General features: G+C 30.7%; 1 protein-coding gene and 1 long non-coding RNA gene across 4 annotated transcripts in view; one reads left to right on the forward strand and one right to left on the reverse strand.

Moving 5' to 3' along the window:
- The window catches only part of LOC118183756 (uncharacterized), a 73,274-nt gene extending 55,297 nt beyond the window's left edge, over positions 1-17,977 (forward strand). For all 3 annotated transcript variants that reach the window (XM_035353363.2, XM_085813452.1, XM_035353364.2), the window contains 4 exons: positions 5,814-6,144; positions 8,200-8,325; positions 15,473-15,625; positions 17,164-17,977. In XM_035353363.2, coding sequence (XP_035209254.1) covers positions 5,814-6,144; positions 8,200-8,325; positions 15,473-15,625; positions 17,164-17,313 — 760 coding nt within the window. In that variant the 3' untranslated portion in view covers positions 17,314-17,977. The remainder of the gene's footprint in view (positions 1-5,813; positions 6,145-8,199; positions 8,326-15,472; positions 15,626-17,163) is intronic.
- The window catches only part of LOC118183757 (uncharacterized), a 101,401-nt gene that overhangs the window by 51,153 nt on the left and 29,019 nt on the right, over positions 1-21,229 (reverse strand). Inside the window, exon 2 of the long non-coding RNA XR_004757286.2 lies at positions 9,365-9,507. This is a non-coding gene — a long non-coding RNA (uncharacterized LOC118183757). The remainder of the gene's footprint in view (positions 1-9,364; positions 9,508-21,229) is intronic.

Raw genomic sequence — 21,229 nt, forward strand, 5'->3', positions numbered from 1 at the left:
CAGATGTGGAGATGGGAGAAATTTTCCATACTTTTACAGTACAGAGTACTAGTATAAAATGGAGCAGTGAAAGGAAAGAACATCATTCACAAATGGGTCAATGCATCTTGCGTTGCATTTTAAGTTTTGATGGTTTTTCTTCTATAACAATCACATAAATATTATAGCTTATATTTCATTTTCCGTTGCTGTTGTTCCACTGTTTTCTAAAGAAACTTTCCTGCCAGAGAATTCTCTTATGTTGTATTTAAATTTTCCTCTGTAACAACCTTGTATACGACATTCCTTCCTGTTAAAAACACATAAAACATGTTCCAAATTCCATGTCTCAAGAAGCACCCCAACTTTCATGACTGCAATTTCTACATCAAATGTTAGCCTTAGCATCTGTTCTTTTGATAAAGATGGACTGATTTCTAATGAAACTATTATCAGCTAAAAGTCTTAAGTTTATTTTAGATGATTTTTATATTAAATTTCTTTATTTTTAACTGTGACATTTAATAATCATTGCATCTAGAAAACTGTGATTACTATTTCTTAAACTGGGGGTCACCAAAAAATTTAGCAGTTTTGCTTTTTCTTTAGCTTATTGTAATAATTTTACAATTACCAAATATTTTCACACAATGTATCTGAAAATAGATAAAGATAAGATAATACAGACAAAGAAAAAAGGAAAATGTTTCGACACATTCTTTTTACAATCGAAATGTTCATTTTACTTGCTTTGCACGTGACGCTGTCATTTCGTCTGTTACTTATTTAAAATATTCCCATTGTTGTACGTCTTAAAATTAGAAATTAAATTTAATGATCTAAAACTGCAATAGTATATTACAGTACAAGTGAAAAAATTGACAGTTTCAAACTGTCAATTTTTTCACTGTCAACTGTCAAACGCGTATGTCGGATTTGAGCAATACTTATGGGGCCCACAAAATTTTCGTAACTATTATGGAGTCCTGGGGGTCTCGAAAGAATCTTAGTGATGAAAAGAGGTCACGACTGAAGAAAGTTTAAGAAACCCTGATATAAGAGAAGGATTTTGTGTAGTTTTCTCATTAAATTGTATAGATAAAGTTTGTATACATTGTAATTTTGCATAATTTAAAAGAAGGAGGAAGGGAAGTAGCAGTAACTTGAAACACATGTAAATTTATAAGTGCATTATTTCTTTATTAATACAAAGAGTAGTACAAGAATTAACTGTATGTTATAATGAAGAGGATGGAATCCTGAGTATTAAAAAAAATGTGTTTTTTGATATTAAGTTTAAAAAATATGTGATGTATATAAATTTTAAAATTACTCTTTTTTTAAATTTAGTCAGTAAGTTATGTAATTAAAACACAGCAACATGTAAAATTCAATAGATATCATACAAAAGTAATAAGAACAGCAAGTAAAGACTGTATAATCCTATAACTTTGAACTTTCTGATTGATAACCACTTTTTACAGACATGCATCTCTGACAATGACCAACATCTGCCACTATGACGGCTAATTGATAATGATGTGATATGCAATCTATCCTTTTAGTTAGTTATTTTTTAGATGGTACCACTAAAATTATTTGTAGTTGTTTTAATCATTTGTGTTCCCATCATGTTATCTTTCATTCAAATATGAAATCTATTGAATTTTTATTTAAGTTATTATTATTGAATTATGAAGCTATTGAAATTTGGAGTACTTCACCACAAATGCTTCCTTTCATGTTATGTCACAGAAGCATGGTACAGATCTGTTAATAAAAGTGAAGACTTTTTGTTATTGTTGTTGTAAAAACAATCCTTTTAAGTACCACTCCTGTTTTTGTTTTGTAAAAGGGGAAATTAAACTATTGAAATTAAAAATTTAATATATTATAAATTAATGGAATCATTTTTATTTATGTATTCTTAATTATTTGTATTTACTTTCACATTAAGAATAGCATTTTAGTGGTGCCATCTTAATAAGTAAAGAATTAAAAATGGTAGATCACATACTACATCATTGCCAACTGTTCTCTATCCTGACTAGGTCATTAAACAAGTATTAAAGCAATCACTGAAATGTTTTAAGTGCTAAATACATCTATAAAGAATTAATTTTCAGTTACTATGAAAGCAAAATTTTTTTATATCAAAAACATAAATTCAGAAATAATTTATTATATATCGTAATTTCCGGAAGAAAGGCCGCATCAGCGTAAACGCCGCACTCGAGAAAAATGGCGGGAAAAAAATTAAAATTACACAGAAACGCCGCAATAGATTAAATTGCGCGTGACATCGTCGTGGGCCGTATAGATGCAAAAACTCAACCTAAGTCCTGATATATGACATACCAGTTAAGAAAAATGCATGAAATGAAACCATAACTCAAAAATAAATTAAAGGTAAGAAATGTATAGCTTCTGTGCCGTTTAAAGACATTTTCAAAAATTTTCCGCTCCCTAATTAAAAACTATCCAACAAGTACTTGTACCCAAACTGATGGATCTGTATTTGGCAGAATGCCAAGAAAAATCCATTCATGCTGAAGGTGAAATACGTCAGATTTCGTTATTTCGAGGCAGGTGGAGTCGTGTCCGCCTTTGAAAAAAATTGAAGAAAAGGCAGGGGTGAGGAGAGGATGGGTCCTGGAAGATTCATCGAATAGCAGAGAAGAGAGACTATTCAAACTGATGAGAATGTTGATTTGAAAGGGGAAAGAATGTTATTGTTCTGAGATCTCGTTTAGGGTGAATAAGGCATGTAGGTCCGTTCAAGGGAAAGAATGTAAACAAAATAACGTTCGCAAAAAGCAACTGAGTGGTCTTTTGTGTGGGAATAGCACCAGTCTATGCACAATGACAAGGCCATCCAAACTATGTACATGACCATCGTAGGAAATATTTTATTTTTAGTGCACCTAAACGTCGCATGGGTAGAAACGCCGCACCCGCTGAAAATTTAAGTTTTAAACACGTAAATGCCGCGGCGTTTCTTCTGGAAATTACGGTAAATTATTTCTGAAGGATTAATTTTATTCATTTGCAATATGGCATGATTTCCCATATAAACTTCCCGATACTTCTACACTGATATTACATTCCATTGAAGAAAGCCATCCACGTCACAAATGATGCTCTGAATGATGACTTCTCAATATTTCTGAGAAGCTTCAGTAGTGCAGCATATGTAACCTTGAAAATATTTATAGTTATATTATTTTTCATTACTTAATATATTATCTTGTGCTATGAAAGTTGGCTTCCATTCAAACGATATCCTGCTGAAGTTGCAGTAATCGTTCACGTGAAATTCTGAGGAAGCTCATGCCTTTCTATTTAATAAACAACAGCCATCTTCATTTTTACACTTTGTAAAAAGGCTTTTGTTAAATTCTACTATTTTATTAGTCCGTCCGATTTTACCAAATGTTCCATATAGAACACTGTGAGTGCCAACTTCTTGTAGGTAATTGTTTCATTCTATTACTGTTTTGTCCGTCATATACAACTGACCATATCATGTCCCTTAATACAGTCCCCCCCTTTTTTTAAGGGAAAGGGGTAGAATTCCATAACTTTGAAATTTCAACTTCTTAAACCGATTAATGTTAAAAATACCAAAATCCATAGCAGATCCCTAATTTTAAATCCCTCCCCCAAAGTACAAGAAAAAATTCATCAATAACAGCTAATTTATATCTGCGTTCAAAGAAACTAGAGGAGAGTTGATCGAGAATCAAGTGAGGTTACATCAAATGAAAGTGCTTATGTTATAAGTGTATTGTTACATTATGATTATCCATAATTGACACTTAATGACGCTGCTTGGGTAGAATTTCACAGCTGATGACAAATACTTTTTTTTTTTTTTATGAATTCTTTTATTTTGTGCAACTTTTTAGTTCTTAAACTAGGGCAATAGTATGTTGTTGCCATATGATCACATATTTTCTTGCAGATGTTTCCATAGGATCACATATTGTCTTGCAAATGTTTTGTTTTTCATATATGACATAAATGTATACTTTTATATTTTATATTTATTTTCATTATCCTCTTGGTAAACTAGCTTTCATGTATAAATTGCTATGCTTTTTATTCAAGCTATTCCATAGCTTAATTAATAGACTGCTTCAGGTTATTTTATATCTTTCAATCAGGAAGGTAACGTAAAATAGATTTTCACTCAATAAAAGATCCTATGAATTGTGAACAAGTTATAGAATTTTTTCTTAAACTTAAACTGACATTTGTTTTGTTGAAAAACTTCCTAACTTTTAAAGAACTCTCCCCTTTGCAGTAGAATTTCAAGTAAATCTATGTTAATTTAAGGATGAATTTTGGCTTAGCTGATATGATCTTCTGTATCATTACTAAAAGTGTGTTTATGACTAAAGGCTCAAAAATATTTTTAGTTATGGTCTGATCATTCAGAAGAGTTTGATATTTTTATCATATTCTTCACTTTAATCTTGATAGTTAATTATAATATGTATTACTTGGTACTCTAATCATTACTTTGATCATTGAGGAGATGGAGAGATTTTTAAATTTTGAATCCACAGTAATTATTACTGAAAAATGTTGATTTAGTTGAATAATTTAGAATTGCTTGTCTATGTTTCCTTTCAATGTATCTTTCAGGATTCCAAATAATTCACAATACTTTGAGAATAAATATCAATTTAATGTTAGTATTATTAGAATAATTTTTTAAATTACTGGTTTTGATGGGCATATTTTAGTAATTTTTTTCAGAAAGGGGAAATAAATGAAAACAATTTTCAATTAGTGACTATTAATGCTCTGAAAAATTCAGATTTCATTGTATGTATGTAAAGATATAAAAGCAGCATGTAAAGGTATAAAATTTTTTAATGCTGATTAAGTGGCTTAACTTATAGTATTCCATCTCATTTCAATGTCTTGTATTTTAAATTAAATTTCTGTTCTTACATTTATTTTAAACAAGAGCAAACTATTCTTGACTAGAAAGTTCTTTTAGTGACTAGGTTATCTTCATAACATTATGGAAATTTTGGATCATCTGTAAATGGGGCCTAATTAACTGCAGTCATCTGGCAAATAACATAATGCAGTTTTGCATTTTAGGATGAATGTCCCAGATTTTTTAACAAGTATACTTAATATTTTTACATATGTATGCAAAATTTAAAAATAAATAATTAAAAATTAATAAATATGTTCTGGAACATTTTTCATCTTTCCAGGAGTTTGTTTTGTGCTATACAAATATTCAATGATTCCAATTTCTAATATATTCAAAGTTTTATAAAATTGTTGTTCATGGATTTCAATATTATTTTTAGCAAATTTTATGCTGTTAATATTCAAGTTTAAACTAAAATTGATGGAAGATTCAAGTAAATTCCATTGCATTATCTTTAAAAATCCAAAAGTTTCGAATTGAAACTTTTCTTCTGAACCTTTTAAAAAAAAACATTCTTTATTTTTCCATTTATTTCTACTGCTATATACTAAAATTCAGCGATTATGGATACGTGCAATGTGTTGTAAAAATATTGCTTATTGAGTTTTTCTATAGTTTTACTAAATTAATTTTACGTCTAAAACGTCACGTTGCTAAAATAAACTTGATGCCTAACGACTAAGCATCCAAATATCTAACTTTAAATTAAACAAAATATTTGGTAAAAAAATATCTGGTCAAATCTATATCTGTTGCATAGCTATTGAATATGTCTATTGTACTTTTATTTCATATTTATTTATGTAATGAAAAGCAAGCACTATTTAAAATTTTCTTTGTGTTGGAAAAACTGGTGATATACATATTATTTTTATAGGCTTCAAGAAACTGAAGAATTGCTTCGAGAGAGTATTAATGAATGTCTATCTCTGAAACAAAAACTGAGGCAAGAAGAAGTTCAGAGAGAAACAGATAAAGCTAATTGGTTTGCTGATTTGTCAAGAAAGTTAGATAAAGTTTCAGATTTTGATGATTTGGAAGCTGCTGTTAAAGAAATGCTCACTACTGTTGATGCAAACAAAGATAAAGTCAAATCTGTTAGTACATATGAATGCAAATATTGTACACAAGGGCTGGGGCATAAATTATGTGAAGAAAAGCTGAAAGACTTGCGAGCAAATAATCGGAAATTAACTACAGAGTTAAAAGTAAGTTTCTTGAATTCAAAGCTCTTTTTTTCTAAAAATAGTTTCTGAAATATGAGTTATATAAAATTTTATCAAAAATTAATTGAAATAGTGAATTAGGAATGTAAATTATGTTTCTTATATTAATGCTGTTTTGAATGTTAAGAATTCATGTCTAAATATATTGACATCAGTACACGCTATTTATCCCCCCATTTTTTTAATTGAAAATTTGTATGTGAAATTTTGCATACTGTATCCTAGAAAAATCTTTACCTGTATTGCTTGGAATGTGAGGAGTTGACTGGATAGAAATGGGTATTTCATAAACTAAATGGTAAGACAGATGTGAGTTAAAGTAAAATCAACATGTAAAGGAATCAATTCCTTATGTAGTTTGCTGTTTTAAAAGTAGTCCCAGTTTTTATGCCAGTTACTACTCCTTTTAACAATTGCATTCTGACTATCTTAACCAGAAAAGAAATTGTGAATGCATCTCAACTTTCTGCGACTCATTTTGTAGCAATAAATGATGTTGAGATCCTATTTCAATAGGGAGAGTGCTTCACATACAAAACTTGTTTGGCAAATGAAATTCTGTGTTTGTTCCCCTGATATATTTTTACATGGATGGTTCATTAATGAAAGGTAGAAGTGAACATGTCACATGATGCAGAAAACAGCGAAGTTTGGTAATATTCGTAGATGAATCCAAGTACTCCGTCCACTGTATCTGATATTCTGCTATGATCTGAGAAGCAGAAAAGGAATGTAAACAGTCTAGCATTCTCAGAAGGAGGTTACTTACAGAGGAGATAGTATTCTAGTTTGGGCAAAAATCTTGTTACGCATCCATGCTGACCTCTATATATTTGCTAATGGTTCTTTGAGTACTGTGAGACATCAAGACAAAGTTTTTGATTGTCAAATGAGACTTTTCCCTAAACTCAATAAATAACTAATTGTTTCACCAAATTTCAATCCAAGTAATTTATGAAATAGGTAGTCTTCACCCTGCCTTAAAGTTCAGCAACTGATTGGCAATTTTGTCAATTGATGAAAAGCTTTTATTTGGCTAAATATTGTCCTATTTATAAGTAATAATAAAAGGAAGCATTTTTTAGAAATAAGTAATTATATGAGGAAAGAACAGTCTGTATGAACGATATGTATATTTTTACGGTCAATGGATATTATTCAGTGAAATGACAGGTAAATATAAAACACATAAATCCATGTATACTCAAACACATGTGTGGTACATGCCTGTGTGGATTGGCATACTCAAAAATATGCCAAAAAGCAATTCTTCCAAATGTTGCTACAGTAGTTCTATCAAATATTCAAACCAGGTATGTGGTAATAAGAAAGAGCTAAATATTTTTTTATATTACATGTTATAATGTTAAAATCTCTTTAGCTATCCAAGAAACTGATTTTTCAAAGTATCCTGACTGTCACCTGTTTATTAATTACCCTAACCCATCCATCTTCCTAATCGAGTGAATACAGCCCTTCATTCCTGATCATTTGTTATTCTGTTTATCTGAACATAATGTGTATGTTAAGTTCATTGTATACACAAATTTTTGTAACACTTCTTCCCCCTTAACTTTTGTTAACCCCTTTTTTAATTTAAAATATTTTGGGCAATCATGAACAAAAGAAAAGCTTTGTCTATCTCATTTAACATTAAAATTATTGAAGTTGAAAGAATTCCCCCTATAACATAGAAAAAAAAAATTCCTTAGTCAAAACATTACTTTTATTAGAATAAATCTTGACATGATTCTTGAAAAATATGAAAGATTTTTCAAAGAAATTCCAGATGATCTGAAATTTTGGAATAGACTTAATTCAGTGGTTCAAAGAAATGTAAGTTTCTAATTTACCTGTTAGCGAGTTCTTAATACAAGAAGTACTCATTTTATGGCAAGAATTCAAAACTGAAAAAATTTCAGCTTCTTGGAATGGTTTGAGAAACTTCAAATTTCTGCAAATATTCATTGTGTAAAATGAATGCTTATTAATTTAGATTTTTTAAATTTCATTTATGCTTTCTTTCCCCCCCCTCAGCTTATGGAGCAAGAACTGAAAGAAATAAGAAATATTTCAAAACTCAGTAGGCAGCAGGCTGAAAGTGCTACTTCTACTTTAGGAAAGGAGAGAGAAAATTTAAAAGAAACATTACAATCATTAGAGGTATTCTTGATTTGCCAATTTCTACTAAATTTTAAATTTTATTCTTTTTTATACCTTTATTAAATGTCAAGATATAAGTAATTCTTCATGCCATGATAAAATTAATTTACTGCATATCCTTTTAAGGTATCCAATATAAATTTTTCCTTACAAATAGATAGGTACCCTTGCTAATAGGCAGGTAGGTAGCCTTTACCCTGATATGTTGTAGATATGGTTCCAATTCACTGTAATAAGAGGAAAATCATAATTAAAAAAATCATGAATTTTTAGATATTTCTTCCTTTCATTTAAGGGAACTGTGATAGCCTGATCTCATTAATAACCCTAATTTCAATATGATATTAGAGAAAAATATTTATAACAATGAAAAATGAACAATGTATATATAAAATGAATGAAATGTTAGAAATATTGTAATATTCTTTAAGATAGAGACAGTTTCTGCAAGAGAAAAACAGCAGTCTTTTTGCAGACTTAAATAATGTTATATTAGTGACTAGGAACACGTATGACATCTTATGACTATTATTTAATCGAACTCCCATGTAATAATAAAGGAAAGTTTTGAGTATTGGGGGCATTACATGTATCTCAGTTTTATAAAAGTTTACTTTTACACCACTTCGCTTTTACAAAAGAACTCCAATAGCACAATGAACCCTTTTGTGATGGATCCATCTCTTAGATGACTACTTCTGGAAGTGACTCTGAGTGCACAAGCACCAGTATTGAACATACTTCTCTAAGATGATCACTTCCACAGGAGATCAAATGTATCTGAAATTTTGGGTGGTCATCTTAGATAGGGTTCATTGTACTTGTTTTCATTAATAAAAGAAATCCAAAGATAATCCCCCCTTTTTTTTATTTGCATTTAAAAGGGGATGCAAATTTAGGGTAGTTTTGCATAATAATTTGATTGTCTATGAAAGACTGTATTATGCAAAAAAAAATGTGTCAATTAAAGCATCTGAATGTACTGTCATATTTTTCAACTTAACAGACAGAAAAATATAGAAATTGCAAATTTATTTACCTGTAGTCCAAACAGTATTGAGATATTAGTAAATGATCTTCATTTCTGACTTGCGTCTTAGTATCCACTATGTCTCAACAAGCAGGCCAGCCACATGGGTGCTGTGATTTTCTCTATGTGTAATGCAAATAAGAGCTGATTTCCTGTAGAAAATAATATGAAAGCATCCCTACCCTTTAGCAGATAACTCTTACATGCTTTGCCATAATCAAGTAAATCAAACCTTTATTTTCCACTACTTAATATTTAACAGCTCAGTTTAGAAAATTGCATTGTTTTCCACTGTCATTGCCAACAACTCTAAACCTTCTTTGATTTTCTAAAATTTACTATGTTTGCTGTTTTGGAAATTCTTGAAAGTGAAATTCAAATTGTTCAAATTTTACTTTTATATATGGGCTGCACGTTTATCACATAATCATTGATTTAGTATATTATTTAAGGTTTGAGTTATTTGGTGTGATTTGCTAAAATTTTGGAAGGAAGGAAAAATCTGAAATTGCTCATGTCTTTTCCATGCATAAATTAGTGGTAACTGCTTTTTGTTATTCGGTTTATAAAAGTTTTCACAGGTATACTCGACTTTTATAAAGGCAGCTGTATTAAAATGGTGTATAGAGATGTGAAATGAGCAAATATGATTTGGGGAGGAGAAAGCAGTTAATTTGCTGTCCTAATACAAGGCTTCTGGTTTGATACAGACTATGGATTGCCTTGCAGTTGATATTTTGAATCAAAATCATTTTACTCTAATTCTTTCAGACTTGTGAAGAAGGGCAATATTTTTTAAATAAAATAAATTAAGGCGCTAATAATTTTTTAAGGGGGATTTCTGGACTATAGAAAGAAGAAAAAAGATGTGTTTATTGTAACTTTAGCCACTGATGTTGTATAAGAAAATTTAGATCATTTAATACAACTTAGAATAACCTATTTTGCATGATATTACTTGATTTTTTTACATTTAAATCTTTTTACAATTAATTTTTAACAATGAATCTTGTTGCATGGTAATTTGAAATGTGATGAAATTAAAATTTTATTGCCATTTAAAAGCATACCCCATGCAGCTGTTTGTTTTTGGTATAATTAATGTTATTTATTTAATTAACGAATTTTAGATTCTATTGCCCAGAACATTCACATATGCCTTAGAGAAGAAATTGCAAAAATCAATTATAGTTAGATTACACACACACACACACTTCCTTTTTAACTGCTCACCTTCATAATTGTTTAAATCTATCATTTACTTAGAATCATCTTTAAATAGAAAAAAGGGGGGCATAAGTCATTTTGAGCTTTTCTTAAATTACATAAACCCTCCTCTGCCAAAAACACAAGTTCTGTGACATTTTGTTTTTTAAATCGTAAAGATACATTTTTATACAATAAACATATTTATATATTCCAGAATGAGTTATGGTACTACATCGAGCTTTTTTATTGAAATCACGGTAATGATAATCATGTGTCATGTTATAACCCGGGTGTCAACAACCTGTCTGGCATGTGATACAATTCTCAGTGGCATTCTGCTGCACTCTACAAAGTTATCAGGCAGAGATAAATTGCCCTGTCTCTCCCTGCACCATCAGGAAAGTTGTTTCCAGAATTTCATCAATGCACTTAATTTGTGGAATGAACACTATTGTTAAAATAGTTAATTTCATAGTGTTTCGTTCTTTGTTGGTATACAGACAATTCAAATCTCTTTTAGAAGAAATGAAAAGCAAATATGTAGATCTCATCTGATATAGCCATGTTTATTGGCTTAGTTGAGGTAATAATATCTTGAATAAGTTTGGGTTATGCATGTACACATTAAAGTTTTCCTTAATGAAAAGAATCAACGGTTTCCCAAATTGAAAGATAAGGAATGGTTATGCAAATTATTTTTCTGAATGACATAACTAAACATCTCTGTGAACTGAACTAAGAATTTCAAAGAAAGAGCCAAACAGTGCTTGAACTTTCTTATATTAGAAAGGTTTTGCTACAAAATTAAATATATTTTCTTGTGATATTAGTACTAGTATCTATAAATACGTTCCAAATGTAAAGCACCTGCAAATACAAAGACTTAAAGATGAACTTCAAACCTGCATTAAAGCACTTAATGAGGAATTTTCCAAACGATGCAAAGATTTTGAAGCTTATATGCTTATATTTTCCTTCCTAATCAAGCCAGATTTAATAGACCCATTAACAATCCTATCCAATTTGTGAATTTTTGCATGGATGGAAGTTGATAATTTTGAAATGGAACTTATTGAACAGACATTTTCATAATTTAGAATGCAAAACTTACCAATTACAAATAAATCTGGAAGACAACTTTAGCCATTTTAAATTGCTGCATGTCAGTGCTGGAGAGATTTAACTGTTTCAAGAAAATTGCATGTGCTCTGCCCTCCGTGTTTGGTTCCACATATCTCTGTGAACAAATCTTTTCTTATATGAAAAATATTTTGAGTTCAAAAAGAAATGGTTTAACAAGTGAATATTGAGAATCATATGTCAAATTGAAAGGTCACAGATTAAGCCCCCTGATTTGCGATATCATGTAGAGTGGTACGTAGACAAGGTTTGCATTAAAATTTAAATTAATTTGCGAATATTATAATACATTATCAATATATACTATTATAATATAGTAGTGGCGCAGTGTCTAGCGCATCGCCTTTCATCCCTTGATTTCCATCTCTTGGGTCGATAAAATGGGTACCAAGTTCGCTTGGGGACTAAACACTGGGGGTTCCTGTGACAAACTGACCACTTGTTCTGCGCATATGCTTACGCAACCTGGGGACCACGGTCAAGAAAGCAGATTTCAGACGCTGCAGGCCTTGGCCCATTAGGGCTCTTACGCCACTGAGTTTAGTTTTATTATTATTATTATTATTATTATTATTATTATAGTATTTATATTTTATGTCATTTATTTTTTATATTAATAAATATATTTTAAAGATACATTATGTAAACATATGTACAATTATAATTTTTACTTCCTTGTACAAAGTAAAAAGGAAGTATTGTAATCGCGAAAAGATTCAGGCAGCATATTTCAACGAAAATATCCCATTTTGACCTCTTTCAAATGCAATTTAACGATGTATTTCCGTGATATCTGTACGTAAGGACAGAATAAAACACTCTTTTCCTCCAAAAAAATTATAAAACTGCTTCAAAATGAATTCTGAAGAGAAATTTTCGTAGCGTCTGTATGAACATATGTACGTACGTACGTATCTCGCATAACTCAAAAACGAGTAGCCTCAGAACGTTGACATTTTGTATATAGGACTGCTATAACATGTAGATGTGCACCTCGTATTTTGGTTGCAATCGGCCGCACCAAACGTATATAAATATATTTATATATATATATCCACTCTGTTACCCGGCTCAGTGATCTCAGTTTCTTTACTCTTATATCTTAATTCAGAAGTCAAACAACAAAAATCAGCGTTATACCTACAAAATTTTCACAGGACTAGTTTCGATGGTTTTACCGAATCATCATCTTCAGCTGCAAAACCGCAAATGAACAAGACAGGAAATAATGATTAGATAAGATAAGAAAGCCTGGACAAGAATAAGCAAGTGGCGCCATCTGTTTCCGAAACCAGAACTAAAACATAATTTCTCTAAAAGCCGAAGGCAAATTTGGATTGGAATTAGGATCGTTAACTAGAACAGAAAGATTTTTATGAATGTGAAATGCCTCTAGAAAATCCAGTTCTCAACATTGCTCCTTCTTTGTTTAAATTTATTTTTAGCAGTTCTATGGTAGCTTTTAGAAATATTTATAAAAGTGTTCATGTCTTTTCCCTGCAGAAATATATACCGTATTTGACGGCATATAAGACGCACTTTTTTCCTAAATTTGGTCTCAAAAAAAGTTATCTGCATCTTATAGGAACACAGGACACAAGTCTTATAGGGTCTTATAGGAACAGGATTGAAGGACACAGGTTAACTTTCAATACTGAATGCTATTTTTAGCCTGGATAAAGGTCTAGAGACACATAACTTTTTCTACATCTACATGTGTGTGGCCTTCTAAATAAGGGTGTGTCTTATATGCCGTCAAATATGGTAATTGTTATTAATTTTCAAGTATCACTGCAGTTAACATCTTAAATCATGCAAATTTTGCTCGGAGTTATTTCACATATAGCTATAAATTTCTTGTCTAGTTGATATGTTAGATAGTGTGTAATTATACTGTATTCAGTTTTTATTTATATTTTCTAGAAAAACATTAGACCCACAGAGTCAATTGGTAAGACCACTGGATAATGATATTTCCATCTGAGATTCATTTTCAGGGAATAAATTGTTTATAGGGACTTTGTGCATTTTTTGTATCTAAAATAGAATGAGCAGTTTCTCTTAGAAAGTCTTCCATGAGTATTACTTTTCCATATCAGGTAGCTGCTATGTTCTTGGCATAATATTGGGTTGTTCGGAAAGTAATTTCGTTTTTCCCCGTCTGAGGACTTAATTACATTTTTTTGAAACCAACTTCACACTTAAGCGGCATAACCATTATATGTCTTGAGAGCTGATATTACAAGGCTTGTGTGTGAAAAAGTTCTATTAATTCTACGCAGTAGTTTTTGGTTGGTGCTCTTTTAAATATGGAGAGCAATAAGCAGCATTTTCGTCATATTTTACTTTTTTACTTCAGAAAAGGTAAAAATGCTGTCCAAGCGAGAAAAAAATTGACAGATGTGTATGGAGAAGGCGTGTTAACAGTACGCCAGTGCCAGAACTGGTTTGCAAAGTTTCGATCCGGCAGTTTTGATGTCGAAGATGCACCACGGTCTGGAAGGCCGGTCGAAGCTGACAAAGATGCGATAAAGGCATTAGTTGATGCAAATCGGCGAATAACCACACGAGAGATCGGTGAGAGGTTAAATTTGTTGAATTCGACTGTTTATGGCCACTTGAAAGGCCTGGGCTTAATTTCGAAGCTCAATGTGTGGGTGCCCCATGTTTACGGAGTGAAATTTGTGTCGTCGTGTTGACGAGTGTGATTCGCTCCTCAGACGTCAGGAAAATGATCCATTTTTGTAGCGGATTATTACTGGGGACGAAAAATGGGTCGTATACAACAATGTGAAATGCAAGAGGTCATGGAGCAGAAAAGATGAACCGGCTCAAAGCGTTTCAAAAGCCAACATTCACCAAAAAAAAGGTGATGCTGTCCATTTGGTGGGATTTCAAAGGAATCTTTTTTTTTTTTTTTTTTTTTTTTTTTTTTTTTTTTTTTTTTTTTTTTTTAGCTTTTACCGGACAATACAACTATTAATTTGGAAGTCTATTGTCATCAGCTGGACAAATTGAATGATGCGCTTAAACAGAAGAGGCCAGAATTAACCAACAGGAAGGGTGTAGTGTTCCACCAGGATAATGCAAGACCTCATACAAGTTTGGTCACTCGCCAAAAGCTTTTACAGCTTGAATGGGACATACTGCAACACCCACCATATTCTCCAGATCTGGCGCCTTCCGATTATTATTTGTTCCGGTCCCTGCAAAATTTTTTGGATGGTAAAACCTTTACCTCAAATGAAGATGTCAAAAACCACCTGAATCAGTTTTTGCCAGCAAGGACCAAAACTTTTATGAGCGAGGAATCATGTTACTGCCAGAAAGATGGCAAAAGGTGTTGGACCAGAATGGCCAATATATAATTTAATAAAATATTTATTCATTATACGAAAATTGTCTTTCATGTTCCCCAAGAAAAACGAAATTACTTTCCGAACAACCCAATAGATAACGAATCCAACCAATGAAAATGTATTGGTACATAATATTTATTTTTTGAACTTATCAATGATAGTAATGTATAAATTCACAGAAAGCATAAACAATTTAAGTATTGTGTCTGATTCTAACTGGTATTATTCACATTATTTATAATAATATTATTATTTTTAATAAATTTGATGAAAGAAAATAGTAAAATGTTCAGTTTTATTGTTTATACTATAATGTAAGCATGTTAACATCTTACTGTATAAAAGTAGACATTTAAAATAATAGGAATTCACACACCTGTTGTTTATTTGTTATATTTGTCTTTTACAGTCTAGAAATGCCTCGCTTACTGAACAACTGAAACTAGAAAAAAAGCGTTTGAAAAATTTGGAAAGATTTCGTCGCTTAGAAATATCTGGCTTCCAGACAGATATTAAAAATTTAAAGTCTCGCATTGAGGACATGGAAAAGCAATTAATGAAAGTATGTACTTCTCCTTTCTTTTTTGTTATTTCTTTTGTTATAACACAATAAATAGTGTGTATATTTTGGAAATTTTATGATGAATATTATAATTAAAAAAACTTTAAATGGTTCTTGAGTTGGAATTAATTGTTGTATATGATGTGAAAGTTATTTTTATTTTTAGTCTACTATCAATTTTATACTTTATGATCCACACATTTGCTTCTAACTCACATTAGGAACTAATATACCTTTCATAATATATATATATATATATATATTATTTCATAATATTATATATATATATATTAATATATATTTATATTTGTGGTGTTATTTTATTTCTGTGCAAATGAAGGTTTATTTTCCTTAATGTACAGATTTAATGACTGAAACTCGTCCCCCCCCCCAAAAAAAAAAAAACTTGAAAGTGGCTAGCATTCTAAATTTTAGTCTTGCAATGTAAAATCGACGACTTCACTTCAAAGTTCAAGTCATATTATTGGAATAAAATAAATTTAAAGAAAAATCACAGTGAAGAAATCTTGTATTATAAAGTCTTTTAAACTGAATAAAGAAAGGTACAAATAATTGTTACTGTTTCAAAAGGAAATTTTTTATGAGAAATTCTCTGAATTCACTATATTGATATTGAAAATTGATTACTTAGCTCATGAATATCATTTGTTAAATTTTAATTCCTTTTCCTTATTGAACAGGTAATATGAAGGACATTAACAGTTCTATGTTAATATAAACATGATTTGTCTGAGTAAAAGTATCAGTAGGTGCTTTTCTGTTTCAGTGAGATAATCTCAATTTATTTATCACATTTGCATTATGATCATATTTACATTAGAGTAAAAGAAATAATCCAACAAAATCAGCAATCAAAACTAATTGAACCATGTGTGCATCTGATAGTTTTATTGGAATGCCTTTTTTAACTGTTTTTCTTCCATCTAATGAAGAAACCAATAGAGTGAAATTAGAAGGACATAAATGCCAGTATTATTATTGCTATTATTGTTATGCTAATTCTCTGTCATTCTTTAGCAATCTACTGAGTAGACTTTTTTCAAAATAAGATACTTAGATGTAAAATCTCTAATCTAAATTGTTTAAAATTTTCTGTGTATTCTGCCTTTTCATTTTTGATGACAAAATAGTTTTCATTTAACAAATATCTTAAATACAAATTTGGTTGATCTGAGCATTTCTCCGTATAAATCTTTCACTTTTGTAACACCTTAGTAACATGATATTATTATTAGCACAGTTGTTTTAACACTGTTTATAGATGACATAGTAATTTTTAAAGCATCATTTGTTGTTGTTGTTAAGTTGCAAAATTGAGTGATTTCTGTGTTAGTCCGGTTTTTATTTTCTTCTCGTTATCCACTGCAGCTGATGGACAAAATTCCTTTTTAGTTTAAAGAAATGTCTTCTTTAAAAATAATATTAATAATAAATAATAAATCTTTAAATAAGTTACATTCAATAAATAATTTTCTTTTATTTATGCATAATGCTTGCTGCTAATTTATTTCTTCCAGGCTGTTCTGATATTTGAACATGATAAGAAAGACTTGGAACTTCTAAAAGCAGTGCATGAGACTGCCCAACATTCACAGCAGACTGCAGGAGCCTTAAAACGGTTAAAAGCTAAATTATATGAACTTGAAACTGATATAAAGAATTTATGATATTTTATTTTTTTAAATATTACTAGGACATTCGGTTTATATTATATAGTTACAAATTTATTGAATGTAAATATATTTGTTGTATATGAAACTGATGTCCATTGAGGCTCTTATCTATGTTGTATAAATGTACAAAGCATACTTTTTTAAGTAATTAATGCATATAAAATTTTTATGTGTTTAACCAAGGAAAATGATGTACAGAATGTGATTTTATCTCAGTTTTATACTGTAAATTTTTGTATATATATTTTTAATCAAATCAACCAGCTTTGTACATAATTGTAATTTTACCTTATTTAAAAATGTTAATTACAGATATCAGCGCTGCTATAACAAAAACAACAAAAGTGGGGTTTTTTGGGGGGAAAGCAGATTCTTTTTTTTAGAGAAAGTAAACTAAGAGTGATTTTAAAAAATTGCTTCCCCCCCCCTTAAAATTTATAATTTTTATAGATGCATGATGGTATGAGCTTATGAATTTTATTAATTCTGTTAGCATGAATTTTTAATGAAAACTTTACAAGAATTAAGTTAAACGGCTAAGTTTAGTGGAATGAGATCTGATAATTATATATACTTGGATTTATGTTATATTCTGGTGAAAAAATATGTAATTTATTTTTTGTAAATGACTTGATAATAAATTTCTTTGATGTTTTTATCTTATTTGAGTTTTTATAATACAATATATATATATATATATATATAATACAGAATATATAAATGAAAAATTATCTCAGGAAATGCAATGTAAAATTTAGATAGTAAAGATATGTATTATCGTGGTAATCAAAAATATGAAATTTTAATAAATTAGAATTGGTAATTAAAAATGCTAAACTAATAAAATTTAAACAATTAAAACAAGAAAATCATTGTTGATTCCACAGAAAGGTCTGGATTTTTCAAATGAGATTGGAATTCCATTGTACATTCATAAGGATCACATTTTGTCTTTTTGCATTTCCGAACAAAATCCCTTTTTCATTGTTAAATTTGTAAATCAATTGGATTAGGAAATTTAAAATTGGAATAGAGATTTTGTTCAGAAATTAGATTATCAGATTAATCAAATTAGCAAATGGTAGATGTGATTAATTCAACAATTTTTTGTGGCAGCAAATGCCAACTGAATATTTAATGAATATTTAATCTGCCTCAGCTGCCAAAGTTGCTTTTCATAATGGATCAATTCCTCAGTATCTACGTAATCGAAATTATTACATCATTACACCTCAGTCTGCTTTATTCCATATTTATATGTACATATACAGTCGAACGCCACTATAATGAGCTCTGCTTATAATGACCAAACCCTTTGGTTCAATCCAATTTCGTATATACTTAATGTTATTTTATATTGCTATAGCAAAATTTCAGTGATATGAAAACTCAATTTAATGAACTGTATGGACATCTTCCATTGAAATGTTTTTAATATTTTTTCCAGAATTTCTGGTAGTAAAAAAATTACTAACCCTTAAAATTATCCATATTTAGGATGTTAGGATTCACATTCCATGCATTAAATGAAAACACCTTTGCATTTCTTTTCTTTTATCATATATCACTTTTCTGCATGTTCTGCAAGACAAGCGTGATTCAATTTTTAGAACAAAGAACAATAAGCATATTTTAGTATGGCTTATTGTATATACGTCAACTGAATCAAAGAACATAAGTGGATTTTTAATTCCATTCAAATTCTTTTGATTGAGATATCTGACAGAGTTTTACTTAAGATTCATGCTATGATGGAAATTTTGAAATTTTCATTATTCACTGAAAGAGGAAGTAGTGATTGTTTATGAGTTGGGATTATACAGCTAATTGTTCTTTTAGAGAATGAAATTTTTATCCTTATCAGATTGTTTTATTTGAATATTAATGTTCTTTAAGTTCTATCCTCTGAATGGGGGTTTTGCATTCTTTAGCTTGTAAGGTATTTCTTCAACCTTCTTAGCATGCCCTCGTGTAATGGTTAGCATGCTCGATGTGTATTCGAGAGGTCCATGGTTCGAGTCCTGGCGAGGGCATTCCTCATTTTTCTTCTCTCCTGCTTTAAAATAAAAAAGAAAACTAATGTCTCTACAGTGGTGCCTGAACTAAAAGGTGTTGAATGATTATTCTTCACCACTAAGGTTTGGCAATTGGATCCCCTAATCCCCAGTCACTCTTTAAAAGGGAGAGTATATAAGGTATTTCTCCCACCTTCTTAGAATGCCTTCGTGGTGCAGTGGTCAGCACGCTCGACTCGTATATCGAGAGGTCCGTGGTTCGAATTCCGCTGAGGGCATTGCACATTTTTCATCTCTCCTGTTTTCAAAAAATACCTAATGTCTCCACAAGGTCTTTTGCAAGACAGGGTATATTATTTTATTCTTTATAAAAGTTTCTGAATCTTTGCTATTATATTCTTTAACCAAACATTGCACTGTCCTTTTCCTTTTCAAACCAGGTCTAGGGTTGCCATTATAAGCTAGGGCACTAATTGATCAGTAATACAACCCAAAAACTATTGAAAGAGCTACAAAGACTCTTGCTATAACGCAGGACATAACAATGTTGAGCTGTAATTAAAAGCATCAATCTAAATTGATGTTCTGTAAGCAGATTCTGAGTGGTATGCATCACTACATGAATGTGGAGCTTGGTGACATGCATTTTATCTATGGGGCTACAGCTGAAGTGGAGCAGATGTTGGAAAAAGGTACAGTAAATGATTCCTATTTGCCTTAAAGCTGCTGCTCCATTTCTGCCCTGAGTTCCATAAGTAAAATGCATTCTATATATGTGTGTTACAACAACATATGTGTTTAGTTTTAACTGCCCTTAAGTTAAACATTTTGTTAGAGTGTTCTCTGTCTCTCCCCCTGTAAATATATAGGCAATGGAATGTTATGTTTGTATGTGACTGATCAGTGGTGTATCCATTGGGAGGGGAGGTTGAAAAAGTTATATGCATCCCCAGAATTTTTTCTTGTGTCAAAAATTAATAGAAACTAAAGGTGGCATTATTTTGCTTATTTTTTATTGAAGAATATCTTTTTGTATTACCATATCATCTATTGCCTTTTTATTGGAAAGGATCACATATGTCAATTTTGTTAATGCTTATTCATATTATTTGCTAAACAATGGATGAATATTTATCTCAGTGGTCAAGCTAATGAATGTTGAAAGGTAGTGAAAGTGTATAAAGAAGTTACTGTTCACATTTTCACATTTGTTAAAAGCACATTCCAGTAGGTGATGGGATGTGTCAATCAAAATCATTCAAATTTAGTGTATTATTGGAGAGATAGCTAGGATCCTGCTGCTAATCTCCGAGTCGAACCCCAAGCTCCATATGAGATCTCATTTGCCATAATAGTCTTTAAAAACAAAAATTAAGAAATTTGTACTTTCCTTTAGGGATCTCGTGTCCCATAACATCAGCAATACTTCCACTTCTCTCATCTTATATGCTACACTGCAGAGAAAATGTGACTACACTAATTTTAATTAAAAAGTATTGATTATTTCTTTAGCTTGCTTCCCTGCAATTCTTCTTACAATATCCATTAGTTTTTCACTCTGGGAAAAGGGATGTACCAAGGAGTTACCTGAATGGCATGAAATTATGTATGTCAATAGAATATGCAAATAGTTAAATTTTGGCGGTAAATGACCGACTAGCTGACTGACTAGCTGGTGTTTCAGCACACTGCAGAGGAGCATCTGGATGGTATATATAGCAAAGGTCATTCCAGTGCTAAGGCATAACTTCCATGCAAATGTGGTTGACCCACATGGAATATACCAACGCCTTGCAGACAGGTTCATGAACAGTATGAGCAGATGTCACCATTTAAGAGAGGATGTACAAATGGACTAAAAGAAGCAGGATTGTCAAATTTTCGGATCACTAGAC

Source organism: Stegodyphus dumicola, chromosome 1 (genome assembly GCF_044657685.1).
Source record: "Stegodyphus dumicola isolate Sdum_Otavi_A_Nest chromosome 1, ASM4465768v1".
NCBI lineage: Eukaryota > Metazoa > Arthropoda > Arachnida > Araneae > Eresidae > Stegodyphus > Stegodyphus dumicola.